The sequence below is a fragment of the Leptomonas pyrrhocoris genome (genome assembly GCF_001293395.1).
Source record: "Leptomonas pyrrhocoris isolate H10 chromosome Unknown, whole genome shotgun sequence".
Lineage (NCBI taxonomy): Eukaryota > Euglenozoa > Kinetoplastea > Trypanosomatida > Trypanosomatidae > Leptomonas > Leptomonas pyrrhocoris.
Window position 1 is genome coordinate 80,760 of NW_015438357.1, and position 23,127 is coordinate 103,886.

At 56.1% G+C, this 23,127-nt stretch overlaps 8 protein-coding genes across 10 annotated transcripts; all 8 read right to left on the reverse strand.

The window, feature by feature from the left end:
- Window positions 1-411: 411 nt before the first annotated feature.
- Window positions 412-3,783, reverse strand: ABB37_00020 (hypothetical protein; the record flags this gene model as incomplete). Its single annotated transcript, XM_015796045.1, has 1 exon — window positions 412-3,783. The coding sequence occupies one exon, from the start codon at window positions 3,781-3,783 to the stop codon at window positions 412-414; it is 3,372 nt and encodes a 1,123-aa protein (XP_015664053.1).
- Window positions 3,784-5,146: 1,363 nt separating this feature from the next.
- On the reverse strand, window positions 5,147-6,136 carry ABB37_00021 (putative mitochondrial hypothetical protein; the record flags this gene model as incomplete). Its single annotated transcript, XM_015796046.1, has 1 exon — window positions 5,147-6,136. Exon 1 carries the CDS (start codon window positions 5,981-5,983, stop codon window positions 5,147-5,149), a length of 837 nt encoding a protein of 278 aa, XP_015664054.1. The 5' UTR covers window positions 5,984-6,136.
- Window positions 6,137-6,798: 662 nt separating this feature from the next.
- ABB37_00022 (putative mitochondrial hypothetical protein) lies at window positions 6,799-8,764 on the reverse strand (the record flags this gene model as incomplete). Of its 3 annotated transcripts, none has more annotated exons than XM_015796049.1 (1): window positions 6,799-8,764. In XM_015796049.1, the coding sequence occupies exon 1, from the start codon at window positions 7,018-7,020 to the stop codon at window positions 6,799-6,801; it is 222 nt and encodes a 73-aa protein (XP_015664057.1). In that variant the 5' UTR covers window positions 7,021-8,764. The 3 variants fall into 3 exon arrangements, with proteins under 3 accessions (XP_015664057.1, XP_015664056.1, XP_015664055.1); XM_015796048.1 differs by having other exon boundaries at window positions 6,799-8,610; XM_015796047.1 differs by having other exon boundaries at window positions 6,799-7,104.
- Window positions 8,765-9,154: 390 nt separating this feature from the next.
- Window positions 9,155-12,092, reverse strand: ABB37_00023 (putative mitochondrial hypothetical protein; the record flags this gene model as incomplete). The annotated part of the gene is made up of 1 exon (XM_015796050.1): window positions 9,155-12,092. The coding sequence occupies exon 1, from the start codon at window positions 11,861-11,863 to the stop codon at window positions 9,155-9,157; it is 2,709 nt and encodes a 902-aa protein (XP_015664058.1). The 5' UTR covers window positions 11,864-12,092.
- Window positions 12,093-12,705: 613 nt separating this feature from the next.
- On the reverse strand, window positions 12,706-14,619 carry ABB37_00024 (hypothetical protein; the record flags this gene model as incomplete). The annotated part of the gene is made up of 1 exon (XM_015796051.1): window positions 12,706-14,619. The coding sequence occupies exon 1, from the start codon at window positions 14,098-14,100 to the stop codon at window positions 12,706-12,708; it is 1,395 nt and encodes a 464-aa protein (XP_015664059.1). The 5' UTR covers window positions 14,101-14,619.
- A 1,033-nt stretch (window positions 14,620-15,652) lies between these two features.
- ABB37_00025 (hypothetical protein) lies at window positions 15,653-17,613 on the reverse strand (the record flags this gene model as incomplete). Its single annotated transcript, XM_015796052.1, has 1 exon — window positions 15,653-17,613. The coding sequence occupies exon 1, from the start codon at window positions 17,411-17,413 to the stop codon at window positions 15,653-15,655; it is 1,761 nt and encodes a 586-aa protein (XP_015664060.1). The 5' UTR covers window positions 17,414-17,613.
- A 436-nt stretch (window positions 17,614-18,049) lies between these two features.
- ABB37_00026 (carnitine palmitoyltransferase-like protein) lies at window positions 18,050-20,086 on the reverse strand (the record flags this gene model as incomplete). The annotated part of the gene is made up of 1 exon (XM_015796053.1): window positions 18,050-20,086. One exon carries the CDS (start codon window positions 20,084-20,086, stop codon window positions 18,050-18,052), a length of 2,037 nt encoding a protein of 678 aa, XP_015664061.1.
- A 764-nt stretch (window positions 20,087-20,850) lies between these two features.
- Window positions 20,851-22,044, reverse strand: ABB37_00027 (hypothetical protein; the record flags this gene model as incomplete). The annotated part of the gene is made up of 1 exon (XM_015796054.1): window positions 20,851-22,044. Exon 1 carries the CDS (start codon window positions 21,868-21,870, stop codon window positions 20,851-20,853), a length of 1,020 nt encoding a protein of 339 aa, XP_015664062.1. The 5' UTR covers window positions 21,871-22,044.
- Window positions 22,045-23,127: the final 1,083 nt, after the last annotated feature.

A 23,127-nucleotide genomic window follows, 5' to 3' on the forward strand; every position in this document is an offset into this window, starting at 1 on the left:
GGGAGGAGAGAGAGAGAGAGAGAGAATAAGGAAAAAAAAGAATGTAGAAGGGTCGGAGAGCCAGAAGAATCAACCTTCCCATTCCATGGAAGTGTAGAAGGAAAAAACACTACTGCTCAGCTCTTTCGCCATGTGCTGCGGAGCCACTTTGAAATTCAAGATAGCTGTGGATTCGACACATCGACCCACCTCTTTTTTCCTTCAACAACAACTACGTCAGCTGCTGAGAAGAGACATTGATTTCCATTTTTCCACGTTGAGGCAGCGCGGTAGCGCGATGCAGCGGAAGACGTGGTGGGGCGGCCCATCGCCGATCCAGCGTTCAACGCTGAAGTGCACTCGATGCGGTTTTCAACGGTAAAGAAGAAGAAAAGAAACTGCAACCGTGATGGCACAACGGACGTCGCTGCATCACACAGAGTAGAGCGAGACCTCGCACTCAAAAGCTCGGGCGTCCAACAAGTCCTGCTCACCCAGCCAATTGCCCCCCTCGCCGGTGATCGCGGATGCGTTGGAGTGGTGCGTGGACCCTTCCCGCTCCTTGCAGCCGCGCAGCTCATCGCGAATGATCTGCAACAGGAACAAGAGACACGGGCTTGAGATGTCCTTCGCCATACATAGGTAGCGCGAGAAGGCGGTGACGTAGATGGAGGACTGCGACTCCGTCCCGCGTGGCGAGGCGCGCGCATTCGTAAAGGACGACGTCGATCGACTCAGCCTCTCCGTCTCTCCCATAACGTGCGCACGGCTCGCGGCACACAAGGCGGCAGATAGCCAACGCACCGATGCAAGCAGTAGCAGCTCGCGCGCTGCATCTTCGTTCTGTTGCACCTCGCCGCGGTAGCACCGAAATAGGTGGGCGGAGTCCCGCAGCTGTGGCACCTCTTTGCCGTTGCGCAACAAAATTTTCTTCTGCCACTTCTCCGTCTGCTGCATCCAATCCTCCGAGGACTCGTACGAGCGGTCACGCAGGTAGAAGAGGCTGGCAAACGGAGTGGCGCAGACGAAGTTGTGAGTGGAGAGCGCACGCCGACGCGCCGACGTCTGCGAGCTGGTTGTCGGCTGCTCCTCTGCGTGTTGCACCGGGTGGGCCGAGTCCGGCGGGGCTGCGTCACCGTCTTGTGTGGCGGAGGAGTTGATCGTGGCGAGGCGCAGGTAGGCGACGGCCAGCAGCCACAGCGAGCGGTGCAGGGGTGTCGAGGGGGAGGAAAAGAAAGGAGGCGGCAGCGGGTTTGCTCCATTGAGGGGGTCGGTCGAGGCCAGAAATGGCACCCTCTCCATCGCCGTCACCGCGACGTAGTGCTCCAGCAGCTGGGCAAAGGCGTTGAAGGTGTCGTCGCGCAGGGCTGAGAACGGGCTCACAACGTGCAAGCTAATCGCAGCGACGTGCTCCTCGTGCAGGCGGACAAAAAAAGCGCGCAGTCGCAGGAAGATGAGGTGTAGCGTGCGCGGGGCAGTGACAGACTGCTGCATGTCGGTGGAGGCGATCATCTGCAGCAGCGCGTACACGTCCTCCATGGCGAGCGAGATGGCCTGAACGTAGAAGACGTCGCGGCGGCGCTGGTGGTAGAGCAAGTCCGCATCGGACTCCTCCGGCTCCCCGAAGCGGCCGCCGGTGACGCACACAAAGTGCGCCGTGTTCGTCCACACGGACCACCATCGCCACTGCTTGCGCATGGCCGACCCACCGCCTCTACCACCGTCACGTCCGCCACCCCCGCCGCGCACGGAGACCCAAAACTCCTCGTTTAGCATCATCTCAGACGCCATGAACATCATCGTGTTCTTCAGCATAGCACAGCACAAGCTCTGCGGCAGCTGGAAAGCGTTGAAGCCGTTCGTACGCTGCGTGTGCGGCTCCAGAAGCAGCTCAGCGACATGTGCCAGTAGCTGTGAGACGGCGGTGCAGTACCGCAGCACGTCGCCTGCACAAAGCTCATGTGTGCGCGTACGACGCTGCTCCGTCCAACGAGATCGCGCGCCATCGCTGCCGTACACCTCGTCCGCGTCCTCCAGTGGGAAGCGGTAGGTGCCGACCACCTCGTCGTCTCTCTCGTCCTCCTCTGCACTTCGATGCGCCTCTAGGTGTAGTTGGTAGAGGAACAAGAGCGTTACCTGCAGGGGAACGAGCTGCTCCAGCAGCTGATGCAACCGGAGAAGAGGTCGCGTGCTCGAGAAGAACAAAAATGAGGTGTGCAGGACCACGTCGTCCAGCGTCACCACCACCCGCGTCAGCTCCTCAAGCGAGCCATCCAGGATGAGGTCGAGCCACGCGCGCAGGCGGGTGAGGGAGGCGAGGTGGGGGCTGAGACGGCTGTGGACGACGCGCTGCGTCCACTCCCGCAGGAGATCGCCGATGACCGGCTGCCCGCGTGTCCAGTGGTGCAGCAAAAGCTCAAATGAGGAGAACAGCACGGCGACCATCTTGTGCATGTAGAGATCCCCGCCATCGTGTGGGCTCATTTGGAGGAGCAGACGAACCACCGCACTCCGCACCGACGGCTTCTTTCTCGAGGCACCCACCCCACCACCGCCATTCAAAGCATCATCGACGCTTCCCGCGGCGCCTCCAACTCCCCCGCCGACACCTCGATGACGAGATGAGCCGTGTGAGCCCGGTGCCGCTCCGGCTGTCTCGGCACCGCGGCCGGCGAACGACGTGCTGTCGCGACGCGCCAACGGTGACGACTGCGGCGAAGCGCTGAAGTAAAACCCATGGGGGCGTGTCACCGCTGCCGGTGGCGGTGATCCGACGGATGTGGTGGCCACGGAGGCGCCGCCCGGATCGGGCGAGGACGGCGCCGCTCGCACGTTGTGCATCGAGCTCGGTTGGGCGCGCGGCGTGCCCGGCAAGCTCAGGGCGCTGTAGAGCGCCACCGTCATCCACACCCAGATCCAGCCATCGTACTCGCTGAGGTACAGCGGAACCTGCGGAAGCTCGGAGAGCGAAGGCATCCCTTTGATGCAAACGGAGGCGCGGATGTTAACGGCGTGCAGCTGTGCCTCGGCGTTCCAGGAGATGAAGCACAAATACGGCATCACGATAGTTTGTTGTGCTTGGTAGAGCGAGGCAATGCGGACCTCAACGACGTCCAGGGCGCGCCCTTCCTCACAGAAGGAAGGAGCCGGCAGCGCCGTGTGGGAGGCTTCAAACAGAAACGGGGTGATGGTGCTGCTCGGTGAGGCCGCGGCGGAGGTCCACTGCTGCTGTTGCTGTTGCGGCTGAGTTACTTGATTCTGCTGGTGCAGCCGCAGTGAAGCGACACGCCGCTGCGTTTGCCGGAAGAGAACCAAAACAAAAAAGATAAAATTCAGCACTGCGATGGAGCAACGCCGATCCACCTCGGTCCACGCAGTGGAGGTCTTGTAGAGGTCGCGCAGGTACTGGAGGGCGGTGGGCAGCCCCGCCGCTGTCAGTGATTCCAGCGCGTCCACCCACTGCGTAAGAGACGGCCCACCGCCGTGCAGTGTGCCGGTGTGCGCCGGTCCCGCTGTCGACCCGCCGTGACCACGCCCATTCAGGCTCGCCAGTGCCGCGTTGAAACTCTCCTCCTCCTCGCGGTACCGTTTGGACCTCCAGGCGCTGCTGGTGAGCAGCTCATTCATGAACAGCACTGTGCGGGTGAGAACGGGCTGGTTGTGCTCCTTCACCGCTGCGGAGAAGTGCAGGAGCGCCTGGTCAACGTCCTCCGTGAGGATGTCAGCCGAGGGCGTCGCGCCGGTGTTGCCTGCACCGAAGCCGGCCTCTGTGGCGGCCCGTTGCTGGTCTGACGGACGAGGCATGTTGGCATAGATACTCTTTCGTCTATTCTTTTCAGTCTTTGTCTTCGTTAGCGCTGGTGGACCTCATAAAATCTATCTAGAGTTATCGCTGTACATGGCACATGTGTGCACTTCGAGTCACACTTCACCTTGGCATTACGAAGACAACAAGAGAGGGTGGGGGGAAGAGGAAGAAACAAAAGCAGTCAAATGTGCCTGTGCTCAACAGCAACGAAGAGGCGCATGCTTGTATGCTGATTTGGGTTCATTCGTCTGCTTACTTCCTATCATGTGACAGTCTGCTTTGCCAGTGCGCCATCCTTTGAAACGAAAATGAAGTCTAGGAACCTGTTTGTGGCAACTTTTTTTCCTTTACAGAACGGCGGCGCTTCGCTGTTGAAGAGCGGCAACACGAGGGCACTTCTCTTCTTATTGACCCCTGACCTCGCACACCCGCTACATACGGCTCTTGCTATACTGTGGTAGAAACCACCCTGAGAACCCATCTTCGTCTTTTGAATCGTAGTTAGTTACCCAAAAGAGAAAAAACGACAATAGGCACCGCAACAGCTCTGGTCGTTTATTAAGCCACATCCATGCCAGCACGCACACACACACAGAATAAACTGATACATCAGCCCATGATTGCTACTTGTCACCTGTAGAACGAGGAGTTGAAAAAAGGAGGAAGAGGAAAGAAACAGCATCTATTGAAGGTGCCATTCAAAGCGCAGAGCCCCGTAACCTACAGTGCAAATAGTGCTTTTTCACTCTTAAAACACAAACGTACAAACAAACACACACACACTCGACATCCATCATCGCGCTACGTTGTCGAACACAGCAACACCAACAACAATCCACAAAGACAACAAGAATAAAAAAAGGAACGCGTAAGGGAGGCACGTGACCACAAAGAAGGGGCACAAGAAAAAAGTGCCGGCATGCCCCCAAATAAGGCGCGTTCCAAACGAGCAGGGAGGACGAAAGACTTCACGTTGCACGTCAAATCATCAGTCGCACCAGACGGAGGGCAGCCAGTTTTACGTAGTAGATAATAAAGCCCAGTACTACGCAGAAGCTACGTACACCTGGAGCGACACGACGGTCAGCGCAACAAAATTCACCTGTAAAAGACCGCTACGCTGTCCGCGAGGCCACGGTTTCACCATTCAATCGGTCGCAGGCATCCTGGCACAGCCACACGGGGCACTTCACTTCGACTTCCGTGGGTGATTCACTTTATTTGGTATGTGCTAAAGAAAGCGCAGGCTGCAAAAGCGAAGATAAAGGCCCTCCACTAACCTGCTCGCCTCGTCTACAACTCTTCCTTCCTCTTTTCGGCTTCGCGCAGAAGGGGACAGCGGCGTCTCTTTTCCCTTTTTCATTTTTTTTGGTTCTTCTTCTTAGGCGAAGGGGTCTTGCGGCTGTGCGGGGATGCAGACTTCTCGCGCATGATCTCGTCGCGGTAGCGCTGGTGCTCGGGGGTGATGTAGGCCGGGTCGTAGGCGGCGCCGCTCGTGCCGACCTCCACCGTCTTGCTGCCGCCGCTCGCGGAACTCTTGGTGTGGCGGGCGGACTTAATCATCTTCACAAGGCCGATCCTGTCCGCCGCCACGTAGGCGACACCGGCAAAGATGGCGAGCAGCGTAAAGTACGTGAGGATTGTGCGCGGGTCGGTGCCGAGGGGCTCGGCGACCATGACGGACGAGTTAAAGGCCGTGATGAAGTAGGTCTGGTTTGACGCCGCGTCCTGCATGTAGAGACCGAGGACCATGTTGTACTCTCCCGGCTCCAGGCGGGCGTCCGGCATAAAGGTGTAGTGCAAGCTGACCGTCTCTGACTTCTTCACCTCTCGGGCTTGACGCACAACCGAGAAGTTCTGCAGCGTCGTGTGGTAGTCCTGCGGGGGTTGCAGGAGACCAGCCACCAGGAAGACGACCTGGGTGGCCTCGCCGTTGTTCTGAAAGGCTAACACGGCGTGCGCCTTCGAGCCGGCCGGGAAGGACGGGAACAACTGCGAGGACGCGTTCAAGAAGTACGCGCGACTCACCGACGGGCTGCTCATTCCGCCGTCGCCCGCAGCGTTCATGTCCTCGCCCTCCTCGCCGCCGAAATCCATTCCGTCGTCGACCTCCGGCACGACTTCGGCCAGCACCACGCTGGCGATGAGTACGGCAATGACGCCGATAAGGAGAAGCTTACGCAACGCACGAGACATTCTTGTGTGCGTGCGTGTGTTTGTGGAGCAGCTGTTGTTGCTTCAGAGAAGATACGTGTGCTTGGCACAAATGGAAGAAGTTGAGAGGGCACAGAAGAAGAAAAACAAAAAACCCGAGGATAGAATCGGTCGCCTGGGATTGTGATGAGTTACTTGCAACGCAAATGACCAAAGGCGCGGATTACGTAAATAAATAAATGTATACGTACAATAGAACGACGGATGTTTTTTTTTAAACAATGCAGCGACGCAAACAAGCTCAATGAAAGGAAAAGCACCGAAGGATCACACAACAAGAGAAGGTGAGAGAAAACAAAATACACACACATGCAAAGCAGTCTTTTGCCTTTTCATTGTAGAAGTACGAATGACAGACATTCGTGGAGAAGTAGCATAATAGTAATACTAAAAGGCTTCCATTGCTGCGCTTCCATCGCGAGCAGCTGTGAGAGAGGCGGAGTCCCGCATGTCACAACAGAGAGACAGAGCAGTTCGCTTTCTTTTATTGTAGTCTCGCTTTTCCTCCTTTTTCTTCTTTCCCGCAAGACGTGTTTTTCGTTGAATTACAATTGGAGTTTAGAACACGAAACCGTTGTCTTTCTCAGCAAGGCAATCGGATCCATGAAGTGAAGAAAGGCACGACGTCGCAACGGAAGCTCCCCAAAGCATGCACCACCACCACCAACAAAAGTGACAGCTGCACCCGAGAACAGTTGACCGCACCTCAGACGAGAGCCTCGTAGATTACACGCAGCTCATAAACCACAACGCTTCGCTCATAACGAAAGCCGCGTAGACGACCCCGCACGCCGCTCTCACAGCTTCTTTTTAGCGCCTTGATTCGAGCGATCCAGCGCGTTCGAGATGATCTTGTTCGTGTGCAGATACCGCCAGGAGCAGCGGTCGATGCAGTGCACCTCGTCCTTCGTGAGTTCCATTTGAGAGAAATCCTTGCAGCAGAGGTTCACGCACTCGTTGCGCAGCGAAGTCATCATCATCTCGATGCGGAATGACTCCTGCTTGACACCTAGATTCATTTTGTTGGAGGGAAAAAAAAAGGAGAGGCGTTCAGTGCACTCCTGAGGAGGGTCAGCCACAGAAACAATGTTCGACGTTTCTACTGAGAGGGTGACAGCAAGAGAACGAAAGGATGGTGAAGTGAATAATAATAGTAATAATAGTCAAATCATGTGTCGATTTCCAATGAATTGCGAGGTGTGAGCATCTTAGCCAGTAGACGGTCGCTGGCAAACAGAGTCTTTTGTGTGTCCCATCCCCTCTTCTCGGTACCTTTCTGCATAGTGCACAGCTTTCTGTGAATTTAACGTGATATCACAACCACGTGCCAGCAATAAATGCATATATACGTTGCTCACGCAGGAGACCTCTTCATCACCATGCTCACCAAGACGGGAAAAAGGATTGAGAAACCACACAAGCTCCTTCCGGTGCAGGGCACGCGTGACTCGTCTTCATTTGCCGCAGAAAGTGGCTTCACCCTTTTCGTTGCTATTGTCCCATCACGCTTGCACAACACATTCGTGAATCACCAAAGAAAACTCCAATAAAAAAAAAAACACGAGTCGCATACACAAACAACACACCACTGGGCCAATGAAAGTCCGAATCGAGCGAAATGCGTAAGTTGAAGTACGAAGATGGATGCGCTGAAGTAGCCGAGACCATCCGTTGCTTTCCGCAATACACCCGATTTCATTGCAGAAGTCGTTACCTGCTTCTTTCTCTGAGTGATCGATGCTGTTTCGTTGTCTGCTTGCCAGACGCACAACACGAACTTCCTCCCGCCAACCGCCTCCAAAATGGATTTTTAAAAAGGAGCTAAAAACACTGTGAGGATAGAAATAAAAAGACATGCGAGACGCCAGAACGCAAACGAACCGATGAAGTACACCGTGTTAAGGGGTTGGAAAAGGTATCGGTGCATGTACAACAGGTTCAAGCAAAGAAAGACAGGCGTTGGGAAAAAAAACACGCCCGTCCTTTACGCCGCTGCATCTGTAATACACCGCTGCGAACTCTCAACACGTCAATCGGTGGTCGCAACCCTCCCCGTTTTGGGACACGGAGAGCGAACCATAAACCCAACTAATACTCTTTCGCATGCAAAGACGCAAGTTGATATATTTTGAATGCACACCAGGTTGGCCAGCACGGATAGCGACTTGCCTTGGGCGAGGATCGTCGTGAGCAACTGGCACAGCGCGGCATCCGGCGACGCGACGAGCGCACCGCTCGCACCCGCAACTCCGCCAGAACCAAAGCACGCCAAGCTGCACAGAGGGGAGGCAGCGAGGTTCTGCGCAGTCGAGGAGAACAGGTTCGGCCGGACGAAGCCTGCGGCAAGCGGGCTGCGCGCTGCGTTGAGGTGCCGCTGCGTGAAGCTACGGCCCATGTAAAAGACAGAGCGCCGCATGACGGAGCAGCGAAGAGGAAAAAGGAATTTTTTTATCTCCTCGGAGGATCAAGAAGACGACGAGATGTACACACACTCACACGAGAGGAAAGCGCCCGAGCTAAGATAGAGAGTGCGTTCGAAATGGCGTGCGTGCGTGCGTGCGGCGATACAAGTGTCACGACTCCAAATCGAACTTTCTATTTTTCTTTTCTTTTGCACAGCCGATAAGAACAAACGTAAAGTGCAGACAGGTGTGATGAAGTCAATGGAATGGGACGGTGAACGAGACAAAAAGAAACAAACCGGATGTAGTGGACGCAACGGCGGCAGGAAATGCCCACGATGAAACACCCCCACGACAACACTCATGCATATGTGCACGTTGTTTAAAAAAGAAAAAACAAAGGGGGTGTTGTGGGGTGGGGAAGAGATACGCCCGGAGAGACTGTTAGCCCCACACACAGGAGAGTTCATCAAAACAAAAGCCTGACCGTGTTTTTTTTTTTGCTCTTCTTGCATTAAAGAATATTGAACAACAACGGCAACGGAGGAAGCATCCGTTTACGGGGACTCCTCGGGAACACCTTTTTTTTCTGGTTTATTTGAAAGAGAGATATTTAGGCTTCGTACACCACCACACACCGCATGCTGACTCGGAAGACTCGTGAGGATAAAATGTTCATCACAACAGCAAACAGCAACAATGACAAAACCATCAAAAAAAATCCGTACAACGCCGAAAGAAAACGAGGCGCTTACCGTTCGTCATCGTCCCACCTGCTGTGGTTGCCGAAAAGGTCCTCCTCATCTTCATTCCAGTCGTCATTCCAGCCATCCACGCTGCCGCCCTCCACATTGTCGGGGGGGATATCCGCGAACGGGTCGTTCCGCACCTTACGCGTCAGCACTCCGCTCGGGTGCGGTTTCAGGGCGTATGCCGACCTCGGCGGATTTGCGAGGGGCCCAATGTACCGAATGAGGGAGGCGCCACAGTTCACCTCATCGCGCCGCACAACAAACCACATCGGGAGCTGCTGCGCCAGATCTGTCACGCTGCCGATCGACTTCAATATAATACGACCTTTCAGCGGAATACGCCGAGTCAGGCTCGCGTCCGAGATGCTGTCCACTGACAGCAGCGCCATCAGCTTGATCAGGTGATAAATGGTGTGGATGCGAGGGGCGACCAGGTGAGTTTCCTTCACCTCCATTGCCGCCCGCGACACAACGAGCTTGTCGAAGGCGAACAACTCGTGCAGATCAAAGAAGCGGTGGTGACGCTCAAAGAATTCGCGGCGGAAGGTCTGCACCGGGAGGCCGCGGCTCTTCTTCATAAAAAAGTCCGGCTTTGGCATACAGAGGTATCGGCGCAGAGAATCTACCAAGATCCAGCTGTCGGGCGGGAGTGTGTCGTAGACCACCTGCGCCACCTCAAAATCGGTCAACGGGAGCTCTCTGTGCTTGGCCGACTCACGCTTGCCATTTTTGCCTGCCGTGGGCATCCCCTGTCGATGCAGACCCGCCGCACGCTCCTTCTGCATGATAGGAGAAACCCGCTCGTTGTGGACGGGTTGAATGGAACGTGAGGCATGCACAAGGTCGTCTTTCATGAAAAAGAAGAGAGAGTGAGCACGCAGAAAGATCTGCAAAGCGCCTGTGATGCAGGTCTCGCTCGGTGGCGAGGGTGGACTGGAAACTAGAGGAGTGAGAAGCGAAGAAGCAGCAGAGGCGTCGTGCGCGACAACGGCTGATATTGCCCCTTCCGTTGGCTTTTCGTACGGTGGAGAATACAAATTCATAAACGCGCTTTTCAAGTCTGACGGCAGCACGTTATACAGGTCCATCAGTGGCTGAGCCCCGCACTCGACCAACAATCGCTGGCAGTGCAACAGCACACGCGGCGACGGCGATGTTTGCAGCGTCAGTGACGACGGCATCTCCGACTCGGGCAGGTAGGCCCACAGACGTGCCGTCCCCGCGTTCAACTGCACCTCCCAAAGGTGGCGAAGACGGTCAAGCAGCAGAATACACACACGCGGGTCGTCCTTCTCTGAAAAGCCGAAAAACTGCTCCAGCTTGCGCATCAGCGACGCAGGGACGTAGTCGCGCAGACGAGACATCTCCAGCCCTTTCACCATACGAGCCCGAGTGAGCTCGCTTTGACTGGCGTACTGTTCCAGGGCAGCCGTCAGCTCCTGTGCGAGTTGAGTGGGATTGTGGTCCGCGGCGCTCAGCTCCGGCGGTGCGTTGATGCCACCGTAGTTCGGCACGCCCGCCTCCAGCAGCAGCGGCTCCGGATCGATGACACGGACAAAGACGGTGTTCAGCGCGTCGCCAAAGGCGCGGATATCCGCAAAACCAGACGGCAGCTGTTGGAACTGGCCTTTGATCTGCTCCAACGTGGGGCTGGTGGTGCCGAAGGCGGTCTCCAGTGCGTTCAGCTCCCGTGCCTGCTTTATCACGTACGAGACGGGCACGTGGAACTGCGACGGCACGACGGTGCGCAGCCACAGGGCAAACTTTGACGACTCGTACGGCTTGATGGCCTTCAGGAGCGGCTCCAGCCTGCCCGCGGCCGACCGCATCGCCGTCTCGTTCGGAGTGATTGCGTTGACAACCAGACAGCGCACGCGGCGGGTGCCGGCGTGGACGGCGAAAAGCTTCGGCTCACTGCGGAGAAAGATTTCGAGTCGTGTGGGGGACACGATTGTCCAGAGCCTCAGGGCGTTGCTGAGCTCCTCGACGGTGGGTTGGGGCGAGGAGAGACCCAAGGCGGCGACCTGCGGCTGTCCGGGCAGGAAGTGCGTGGCGGACAGCAGCGCCAGCACCCAAATACCCAGTTTTTGCTTCTCATCTCCGTCGAAGTGTTTGGATAAGTGGAAAGGCATAGTGATGACGACATGGCCAGGCAGGTGCACCACGGAGAGGTAATTGGGACGCTGCTCAATAAACTTGGCCAGGCTCATGCCGGTGTTGCCAATCGTCTCGAGAAATTCGTCCGCCAGCAATGGCGTCAGCTTCGAGAGCGGAATCGGTCCAGTGTTGCGCACCACGGAACGAATGCTCAACGCGGTGAAGTCCAGGGGGTCCTCTATCATGGATTGAGGCATTCTTGTAACCAACCTCGGAGGTGTTCTCCGATATTTATTGTCTCGGAGAGACGGCGGGGTCGATGCGAAACACCGCTTTGAAGCCGCAAGCGCCAACCGAGGGCTTGAGGGTGGAGATGATGAGAATAGCCCGAATCGCAAAAGGCAAAACAAGCCTGGAAAGACAGCTGCGGCTCCGACGGGGAGTCCCCCAGCAGCGGATGGGGAACGATACATGGAGTGGAGGGCAGGGGTGGCGGCGCTTTCACACAGCAAGACGGGTGAGGGGAAGCGTGTTCTTGTCGAAACGGATTCGCATCGCCGGCACACAAACGTCCTCATCGAGCCAACACCTTGTGAGCGCAGCAAGGTCATTCTCTGCTTCAAGAAAAGGCCTTTATCTGTACGTGTGTAACGTGCAAAAGCAACACCCAAAAGACGAAAAAACAACAACTCTCCCTCCTCTTTCCTTTCCTTCTGAAGTCTCCGAACGTTTCAATTGTCCTGCTCGCGTACCGAAGCACGAAACACCCACACCCACACACACAGACGCACAAGCAAAGAACCACACAGAGAGTATTCAGCAGACGTGTCTAACCGGTTCTGCAAAAAAAAAAAAATGGAAAGATGTGAGGAGAAAACCACAACGCGTAGTAGCGGCGTCAATGATGTGGTCAATCGTGTACAACCACAACAGGAAGAGAAGACACAGCGAAGTTACAAAGAGAAGGAAGGTGTGGGGGTGGGGGTATGTATATAAAAAGTTCGTTGCATCTCATGAACGCACTTGCGAAACGAAGGTGGGCTCGCATACCACCATTGCTTCACGTGAAAGAAGAGTTGCCGCCCCTTCTAAAACAAAACAAAACAAGAGTCAAGACGATCTGTGCGAGCCACTCTGACAGTTTTGACGAGTAGCTCAAGCAAACGCTCAACGATCTCCTTTCCACAGAAACATTGCAGAGTCTCTGTCTCATAATGAAGCAATCCACCATCGCTTTTCCTTCTGCTGTTGCTGTTGGTGATATCTGGATAACGAAGAAAAACCCGTGTTTCTTTTTTAAAAAAAGCTTCGGTGGATATTGACCGGACGACGCTGAAAATGAAGCGCAACGCCACAGAAGTGGGACGGCGACCGTCCCGCGGTAGAGGAAGAAGACAACAATAACCAAAACGAAAGTAGAAACAAGAAACTACTTTTTATTGTCGTTACGAGTTCATCGCCTGTGCTTTTCCTCACGTACGAAGTCCTGTGCTAAGTAGAAGAGACTCTGCCCCATCGCCATACCAAGCCCCACGCGTATCGAGCCCCACCCGATGTTGAGGCGACTGTTCGCCCACGTCCACGCGGCGATGGGGTGGTGCTGATGGGTGTCGGCCCAGTTACGCACCGCCGCCGACATCTGCGAAACCGATAGCGCCCGTCGTGTGACTTGAGCACGCCGCGCAGCTGCAGATGGGCCTCTGCTGCAGCCCTCTGCACTGTGCACCTGCCCGCCAATCGAAGGACGTTGAGACGATGTCGCGTTGCTATTCGCACTCGAGGTTGGTGAGGCCGCAGCGGCCTGATGCGAGTCCCGGTGCTCCGTCTCGCGCAATTCCGGCATTCCGTGCCGGTCGGTGTAGCTCTTGCCGTGCCGATAAATGTAGAAAAACTGGGTATAAAATGATCTTAGAAGTGGCAGGTAGCCGAGCGGGATCGCCCCACGCGGGGTCCCGTAGACAACGGAGCGCACGTAGTTAAACGGGGAGCTCATCATGGACGCGGTCAGCGCCGCCATGAGATTCGACAAGAACGCGGCAAAGCCCAACTTTTCTCGATGAAAAGCCGCCTGCGCGGCTTCCGCCGTTTCCGTCATCCCGTGCGCCGTCGCCTCCTCCTCCCCCTCGCCGTGCATCAGCGGCGGAGGCGTGGAGGGCGTTGAGCCGAACAGGAAAGAGAGCAGCGCAACTTGTTGCTCAAAGAAGAGTCGCCACGCAGCAGCGCGGCGCGTCGTCTCGTACACGACCCCGAATACGCTGTCCCGCACCATCGTCGTGACGCAGCCGCGGAAAAAAATGGCTGGCCCTCCCTCCTTGTACATGTTGCACGCCGTGCGCATGAAGGTGATGCCGCGCTCGTCGGTGTTCCACATGCGGAACTTCACCGCTTGTAGCGTGTTGAGGGCCAAGCCGTTCACGGACCCGGCGGACAGACCAATCATCATGGAGTTTAACTGCGGAGACGCCGAGGCTTGACACGGCGCCGGTGCCAGACGCTCGATGGCGATCCGCATGCTGTCCTGCCAGAACATGTACGATGCCCCCACCAACGTGCGGTACACCGCCGCATTCATGAAACCCTGAAACGGACGTTCGAAGTTGCGCTTGTCCAGGAAGCGCCAGCGACGGAACTTGACTCGCACGTAGAGGGCTCGATCGATTGGGTTGAACAAGATGGCCTGCGAGGCCCCACTCACCAAAGCTGGGCCGGCCGTATAGCCGAACCCCTCTTTTTGCTTCGCCGTCGGGGCTTGTAGCGCAGTTGGTTGCGTAGCCTGTACGCCATCGCTGCTGGACGTCGCGGAGCTGCTGGCGTTGAGGTTTCTCTGCGCGGCAGACGAGCTCGTCATGACTACTAGAAGATTACGAATTGATGTATAAGGACGTGACAGAAAGGAATGACCACCAGTTAAACAAAGAAAAATGAGGAAGAACTGCAACGGTGATTGTTAGCGCCGCCGTACGTTGGCAGCAGCAGCAGTGATGGCGGTGGTGGTGGTAAAAAGCAAAAGCACTAGAACTGAGGAGTAAAATGCGAACAGAAAACGCCAGTGATAGGCTCGATGATAGACCAATGCCACCCTCACCCCTTTTCCCTTCCTTGGTTGTTGGCGTAAAGAGAAGAGGGAAAAAGTGCGCTTTCAAGAAAACACGATGGTACAGCACTGCTGAGCCTCAAAGAACATGCATATATGTAGGAAGGTGTGATTCATACACAAGTGACGACAACAACCATTTTTGCACCGCTTGATCTCTCGGCCTCTGACGCGGCGTACCATTACACACGTGTGCGAGGCGAGATGCTATCTTCACACTGCCTTACCCGTTGATACCAACGTATACGCGAAGAAGTGGTTTTCGGGTTCACCTGCAACGTCAGAAGCACGGTGGGGAGAAAAACAACAACAAAAAAAAGAATGAAGACGTGCAAGAAGGTGAATGGAGTCCGCGCAGAAGAGATGGAAACGCATCATGTAACCGACAAAAGAAAAAGAAATACGACGACTACGCACGTGCCTGTGCGCAGCGCAGCACCGAGCATCGCTCTTCACGCTCCAGATGTGAACGATAAGGAAGGAAAGGGAAAACAGAAACGCAAAACAAACAGTTTCTTTTTTCTCTCTTTCCTTTACTGTGACGTGTCATCGCCCGCCGTTGACTGGACAACGCGCGCTGAGAACGTGTGAAACACCACTCCTCCGAACGGTTGAACAGCAAGAACTGGCGTAAGAAGAGCCGGTAGCAGTTGTACTTGAGACGCTCTGGTACCTCCCTCTTTCCATTCGTTACAACAGAGCGACCAAGACACAATTCTCTGCTTAAGACTCAAGAATAGGCACTATCGAATGGATAAACTTCGATTCTTTTCTCCCTTATCTCGTGTTACAACCGCTTTTTCAGAGACAAATCTTTAAAAACAAATGTACTTCATAAAAAAGAGAAAACACCAACAAACCGGCGAACCAGGCGCTTCACTCAAAAGCAATAACAACACCATGTGACCTTTGTTCGACCATCATCCTCCCTCCTCCCGCACTCCGCTCACAAACCAACACGTCAAACCCTTTTGCCTTCGTGTGCTTGCGTTTCTGATGATCCAAAAAAGAAAAAGAACGCAGGAGGGAAGGACGACGACTTATGGATTTCATACAGCTCTATGTGTTCTGCAGAGAAAAAAAAAATGGGAGGAAACAACAGAAGAGAAGAAGAGCGACTCATCAACAACAACACCGTAACAGTCCGCATGACTGAAAAGACAGGAATACGAAGGCATTCATGGTGTGCCGTTTGAGTCAGGTTGCTTCTTAGCTCTTTCGGGTTCCCGTAGCCCATTCCTTTGTACTTGGACCGCTGCCTTGGTGCTCTTCGCCACAGAAGATAAGCGACAAAGTAAGAACAAACTTAATGGCGGTTATCGCGGCGCGGGCGACGGCCGTTGCGGTCGTGGCTGCGGTCGCCGCTGTTGTTTGGGTTGCGTCCCCGGCTGCGGTCAACATGGTCGTTGTGCGGACGCTTGCGTTCCTGCTGGTGCGAGCTGCTGTGGCGCTTCTGTGCGACGGCCTCGGCAGCGCGCGAGCCTGGCGGCGGCGGCATGGTGCCACGCGGTTCGTCGCGGCTGCGCTTCATCGCCGGCATCGGGTTGGCGCCGCGTGTCCAGCTCTCGTGCAACTCGGCTAGCGGCAGCCGCTTGGCCGCAAAGGCCTCCAGTATCGTCTTGATGTTGAGAAGGCTGGCCGCCGCATCTGCGTCCACCGCGGTCGCCTCCTTGTTCGTCGCTGCCTTCTTCACCGCAAAGACTACCTCGTGGTGCAGCGTGGTTGCCGCCTGAGCCGCCGCCACTGCGCTCGCGTTGAAGGCGTCGTTGTTCAGCTTCTGCAGCGCCTCGGCCGGTCGCTTGCGGGCGACGGCGACGGCGGCGAAGAGCAGCGCCTCGACTGTCACGAGGTTGAAGGAGGTCAGCGTGGCGTGCATGTCAGCCATCATCGCCGCTACCTGGTTGTTCACGTAGGTGTACAGCTTCTCGGCCGCCTCAGCTGGCGCGAGTCGGCTGGCGAGGAGGATCACCTTCGCCACGCTCACGCTGTGGTCGTCGGCGCCGCTTACGTCGTTGCCCAGGAGGCCCGCGGCCTCGAGTGCCGAGGTGAGGTCGTACTCGACGGTGCTGGCGATGTGGCGGCCAATGATCGCCACCGCCTCCACGTCGCGCTCGTCCTTCAGCCGGTGCGTGCTGACGTACCACTCGAGCAGCGGAAGGTTGCCCTTGCTCTTGTTCATCGGCAGACTGGCGCAGATGCGTGCGAGCTGCGCAAACTCCCGCATGTTGACGGTGCCAAGCACGCGCTGCAGCAGCGGCTCTGCGTACTTTTCCATCTCCTCGTTCCAGTGCTGGCGCTGCATTGCGGGCGCCATCACCACGCGCGAGAGGCGGGTGAGGGCCATGTGTCGCTCCTTCGAGATCTGCTCCTCGTCGTCGTCCTCGCGATCGAGGCTGAGCCAGTGGAGCAGCTTCGCCAGGACGGAGCGGAAGGCGGTGTTGGTCAGCGAGTCGAGCGACTTGGCCGCCGCCTGACGCACGCTCTCCGGGAAGGCCTCACGGTCAATCATCACCTGCATCAGCACATCTGCCCCCTCCCGCGCGAGGTACTCCCAGTTCTTGTCCACCACCGACACCGGACCAAGGCCGGCAAAAGCCTGCACCGCGGCCGTCAGCAGCTGCGGTGTGTTGTCCTCCCCGCCGACGATCTTTACAAGAGAGGTGACGACCTTGCGCAGCGCGTTGTTGTCGCGCACCTGCGAGACGTGGTGTCCGACAAACTCGACGAAGCGCACCCGCATGAGGAGGGGCGTCTCCGCCGACTCCGACGCCTGCACCAGCTCAAGCAGCTGCGGCAGGTAGTAGTTCACCTTGCTACTGTCCGCTGACAGGATGGTCTGCAACTGGCTGTAGATCTCTGTGGTGGAGCCACTGACCGGGACAGGGGTGTACGGCGCTGCCGCTTCTGCCGCAGCCGCAGCGACGTGGCTGGACTCTTCCGGGGCTGCCTGCGAGGCAGACTCCGCCTCCACGTGCGTCTCGACGTCCATCGTCTCCTCGTTGCCGTGACCCTCGACCTCGTCCGCAGGCGTGGCGGACTTCGCAGTAGCCTTGCGTTTGGGAGCCATATTGAGAAGAAATAGGTCTTACCCTTCTTTCTTCTCGTATTACCAGTTATGTCTGTAGGCGGTGACTGAGTAAACTACAGACGCTTGACGGTAGAGGCACACCTGAAACGGATTCGAAGCGAAAAACAAAACCGGAAAGGCGATATCGAAGCCTGTGTGCGCGTGTTAAACGTCGAAATCTTTTTTTCGTAGTTCTATTCTTTGTGTTGTTGTAAGAAACTCGTGTCGCGTGTTCCGGTAGATGAAACGAAAGAGAGAGAGAGAGGTCAGGAGCGAGATGAAGTTGAGGTGTGCAACACAATTTTCTTGATTCTTTTTTCCTTGACATCTCGCTCAGTGGGAAAGGAGAAGAGGCAGATCACGCCGCAGCGACGATATCAACAAAAAAGCTGTTGTTAAGCAACAACGGGGAAAAAGGTTTTGACATTTTATCTTATCCTTGTTCTTGAAGAACCACAAGAAGCAGTGTTTGTGACGAGCGAGAAGAATATACCCCACGCAAAATAATACAACAGTAGCCGAGGAGAACAGCTACAGTTAAAAAAAAGCCCAAATGACGGATCAGCGCTGTCTTGCAAGATAATTGCCCGTGTACGGTAACACAAGGGACCAGGAAAAAACCCCTGCTGTTCGATATCATGCTGAGACGGACCTCTGCAGCGCATCCACGTCGCGACACGCTTCGCTGAACGCCTCTGCGAAACTTGTGCTGGTTGGCACGGCGCAGGTGGGACTTGGCAGGTTCGACACTTGATACAACACACTATTCCCCGACCGGCTGCAGCTCAGGTGGAAGCCGAACGGGTTCACGGCAAACCCACGCCCGTACGCCGCTTCGGACTCCATCATATCCACGCACACCCCGCCTTGCGAAAGCGAAGCGAATGCTGGGTCGCGGTACAGCTCCGGCACCCGCCCCAGCAAACGCTCCGCCGTCATGCGCAGAGCGAGTAGGTGGCACTGGATGCCTTGACCCTTCTCAACACTTCGCTTCAGCGTCTCGTACGCCTGCAGCGCTGCCCGGCACGCGGACCTCTGTGCAGCAGTGTCCTTGCCCAGCATGGACAGGACAAAGTCTGCACTCGCTGCCGTCGTCAAGCAAATCTGCTCCGTGCGGCCACGGCGGTAGCGCTGCAAGTCCAAAGTCTGGAAGCAGCAAGTCGGACGGTGCTGCAGGCGCCACCACGCCAGCTGCGCCGCTAGCTGCAGCGTGGCTTCCACCGACGAGGGCGACGTTGCAGGCGCGTCCAACACCCCAGCTGCAACATCCAACCGCTGCCTCTCCCCTTCCAACGTCCGACGCGCACGCTGCGCAACGCCGTGCAGGTCGGCAGGGATGTTCCACTGCAGCTGCCGCACAGGGTACGTGGAGGGGGCGGTGCGCTTGAGTAAATCGCTGTGCGCGGCGTGGCTGAGGGCGTAGACGTCGTCCACGTAGCGACGCACCGCCACCGCGTCTCCCCAGCTCGCTTCGGCCGACACGGCCACGGTGCCCTGATGGTTGACTGTGACGGACAAACTCTTGTCCCACCAGCGATTCATCGGACGTAACGACGGTGTCTTCGACATCACCCCGACGGCGCACAGCGGGTCTGCAGCGTCGTCCTTCTCTGCTACGTCGTCCAGGTTCAGCACAAACATGCTCTCCTCAATCGTCTCCATGTTCTTGCTGTTCGCGGCGTCCCGCAGCAGCATCGTTCGCACCACATTCCACTCCGACCGCGGCAGCGACGTGAAGACGCCCACGTCGGTGCGCGGCGGCGTCACGTGTGTGTCGACGATGTCGCGAAGCTGGGCGTAGAGCTGATCGACGGAGAGCGGCACGCAGTCGGCGTCCGCCACGGTGATCACGAACTGATGTCCGCGGTACTGCACCGTCACCTGCGGCACAAAGCCGACGGGTGTGATTTCGTCCTGCAGCACGCCCGGCATGCGGGAGCTGTTGAAGAGGCAGTCAAATTGCGACATGTCCAGCGGCACCACGTTGCCGCCCGAGAGGCGGTACACAAACGGCGTGCTGAAGAGATCAGGCAGCAGAGCAGCGGTGCGATCAAACCAGTCCTTTTCCCAATACCGGTCCGACGACTCCTCCGGGCGTTTGTTGGCGACGGACACGTAGCGCACCTCCGGTGCGAGTTGGTTGTCAAGGTACAGCTTGTAAAAGTGCACCGAGGCCCAGAGCCAGTAGACGCTGCGGACGAGCATGTCTGCTTTTTCCGCGTCGGGCCGCACGAGCCATGTCTTGTGCGAGAGCAGCGGCAGCGAACTGCGCTCCTTCAGCCGCCGTTCGAAAAGATCGGAAGAAATAAACGAGGTATGGAGGTTCGCCTTGTCGGTGCGGCGTAGCTCATCCTGCAGACGAGGACCTTCTTGCTCCTTGAAGGCCCGCACCACCCTTGTGGTGGCCTCATGCTGACTGGGTGAGCAGAGGGGCTGCACGGTGGTCAGGTAGCGTTGAAGCGTGTCGTTCAACGAGGGCAGCGGCAGTTTTGGCAAACTGCGCTGGAAGTGACGCGTGGGGATGAGTGAGGGCGTGAGAAGATCCTTCACCGTGTCCGTGGAAGCCGCACTGACCGTCTCGCGCAGCGCCGCCCAGTTGCCGGATGCGTACGGACCCGTGCCAGAGAGACTCGCCAGCGTCGCCACGCGCATACGCGGAAGAGACCCTCTCATTCACGCTCTGTTTTAAATATCTATCACTTCAAATCAATCAATTAAAAAAAAAAACCAATACTATCTTCTGTAACGATATCTGTGACCCAAAAACGGAAAGGCTGAGAGCTGCTGTCAACCTGTCAAAGAAAAAGAGAAGCTTCGATGTAATGTATGTATTTCCGATAGTAGCTTCGAAAAACAGACGTAGGGTGGGGGCACGTATCGGGCAGAAAGAGATGGGAATAACGCGACGCGAGTAAGTGTGTGTGTGTGTGTGATCAAGGGATGCGTGAGAAAAACAAACATGAGACAAAAACGTCTTTGGCGAGAGCTGCGGCGCCTCACGTAATTCTACTCCGGCACCGCTTTACTCATGAAGCGCTCACTCCGAACAAGAACGCACCAGATGCCTGTGCACCATTTTTTTTCCTTCCATAATAATGATAATAATTTCAAGGAGTGTTTGTCATCAGACACTGAATAAGAAAGAGAACTCACGAAATCACCCGCACAGTACTGCTCGAAACAGAAACCACCACGGGGTGAGCGGCGCTGCACCCCAGGTAACAGAGGGGGTTCCTGGAGATAGAATGATTCGATGCAAACCACCTTCGCACCCATCAACCTCTCGCTTCTCGACGACGCATACGTGTAGGAAAGAGAGCTAAAAACGAAGAAGACAAACAAAGGCGCGGTAAACGCTGTGAGCGGGTGCAACGCCGACAACAGCGACAGAAGACTTTCTCTCTCTCTGTGTGTGTGTTTCCTTTTTTTGAAAGTACCTACAACTGTTGAATCGCCAAGACAGCACGGGCGAGTTTGGCAGCCGCAATCGTCAGCGGACGCATCGCGGCCTCCAAGCGACGCGGCGGCATGCCCCGCTCCACCAGCACAAACCGCGCCACATCCGGCTGGTAAGTGTGCGCGAGGTAGTAGAGGTCCTCCACGGTGTGGCGGGCGGGGTTCACCTCGAACTGCCTCCGCTCGCCGCGGGTGTTCAACAGCACCACGAAGGACTTCTCTTCGTTGTCGCGCAATTCGAAGGTGCGCGAGGCATCGAACTCGGCGTTGGTGCTGCCGCTGCTGTTCTGCCCGCCTGGACTGGCCGAGGCACTCGCTGCGGCAGCAAGACGGTGCCCCTGTCCCTGAAAGGCGGTGTAGGCCGGCGGTGTGTAGTCCACCTGCAGGCAGTCCCGCAGGTTAACGCTAAGGTCGGTGTTGGGGTGTCGCGCGGCCAGCGGCGCCGGCACGAAGCCCTTATCCATCGCCTCCAAAAACTGACGACCGTCATCACTCTCCAGCGGGATGAAGGCGTCGTCGTCCACCTGGAAGCCGTTGCGGTACACCGTTACATTCACCGTCTTCTCCGCGCGTAAGGTGGAGGCGATGTACGGACTGGGGTTGGCGGTGTAGCCGAGGCGCTGCCCGCGACCGTAGAAGGCGCGTGGTTCGCCTCCGCCTTCCTCCTCCAACTTTGCACCTTCTTCCTTCGCCTTTTGGAAAATGTTGTCGATAAGTGAGTGCACCCCGCCTTCGCCTTTGGCGCCCGGGGGGTGCCCTTGCGGCGCCCCACCCTCGCCTGGCGCGGCCATCACCTGCTGCCCGCTGCCCTTGTCACCCCCGCCCACGTAGTAGCTTTCCCCGCCGCTGGCGGTCCGTTTCTTCTCCGCTTGCTCGGCCTCGGCGCCGGCGATGATGACGTTCCAGTTGTGCTTCTCCAGCAGCGCGCGGGCTTCCGAGAACGACAGCGCCGGGAAGCGAGTTCGCAACTGGTTGATGGAGCTGACTTTCTCGCCGTCCATGTTCGATCGATCTGGAGTTGTTTGCTTGCTTTAGATATATGTGTGTGTGTGTGTTTGCTATTGCCAGAGATGGAAATGCCTCCGTTTCGGTCTCGTTCTGAAGCGCTTCGATCGATACACAAAAGAAGAAATCAGATTGTCGTATCACACAGTATCACGAGCGCGCTAAAATCCTAGCACAGATCGAAGCGTAGGCGCGTCGGGCAAAATCACGAACAGACAAACAGAACAAGAAAAAATAAGAGGCGAGAGAACCAGAAGAGGTCGTGAAGGTGATGCATGCGCCACGGAGGACACCCCGGTAAGGTGACAGTACCCCCAGTGCACACGTAAATAGTAGAAGAAAAAAAGAAGAAGAAACAACTGCACCGGAGCAAAGTGAGCAGAAGCACAAGTAGAACACAGACTGGGCGCAGTCACCAATTATGCAGCGCACGTTTAATGATTTTGTTTTTTTCTTTCCTTGCCAAAGCGAATTAGAACCACCATTTTTGAGAAGGCACAGAAAGTATATGTGCAGTTTTCGTACAGTAAAAACCAACATCAACGAAAACAAAAGAAGAAAGTAACCCTTCGATTCTCTTTACCAAAAAAAAAAGATAAGCGTGAACGCACCTTTTCAGACCTCCCGCCGGTCTTCGGTTCGATCGTGTTGGACGGCAACACACGGAGCAGGGGAAGAAGAAAAAACAACAACACGTTTGTAGCCAAACGCACACTGGAAGGCCGCTGAATCGCAATGAGAGGAAAAGGAGAATGCCGAGTCAGAAACAAAACAGCGAAGTGGAACAAAAATTCTTGTCTGCTGAGGGCACCCTCCACTTATCGACGTAGCGGATTACCCTTCTCAGCGATGCGGCCCTAGTGAATTCGGTACCAAACAGTTGTTGTGCTGATCAAGCATCGGCTTACACATCAGAAAACACCAAAGGCCGCTAAATCGAATTCAAAATCTAGCTGACACTGCTGCGACAAGTAACAGCGAAGCAGGGTGCTGCGAACGAGAGAGAGAAAAAAAGGTAGCACGAACCGAACGAGCAACAAAGGAAAGATTTGCCTTGACAATATCATGTATCAGAAGACAAAAAGATATCACGAAAACTGAAGAAGAGTTGCGCCGTCAACTTGCGAAGCGGACAAGAGGAGAAGAACGCAAAAAAAGAAAAAGAGAGATTATTATTCACGGCTGCCCCATTCATCAGCGTGGGGGACAATCAAAGGAAGATTTCACACTATTATTGTTAAAACGGCGTCTGA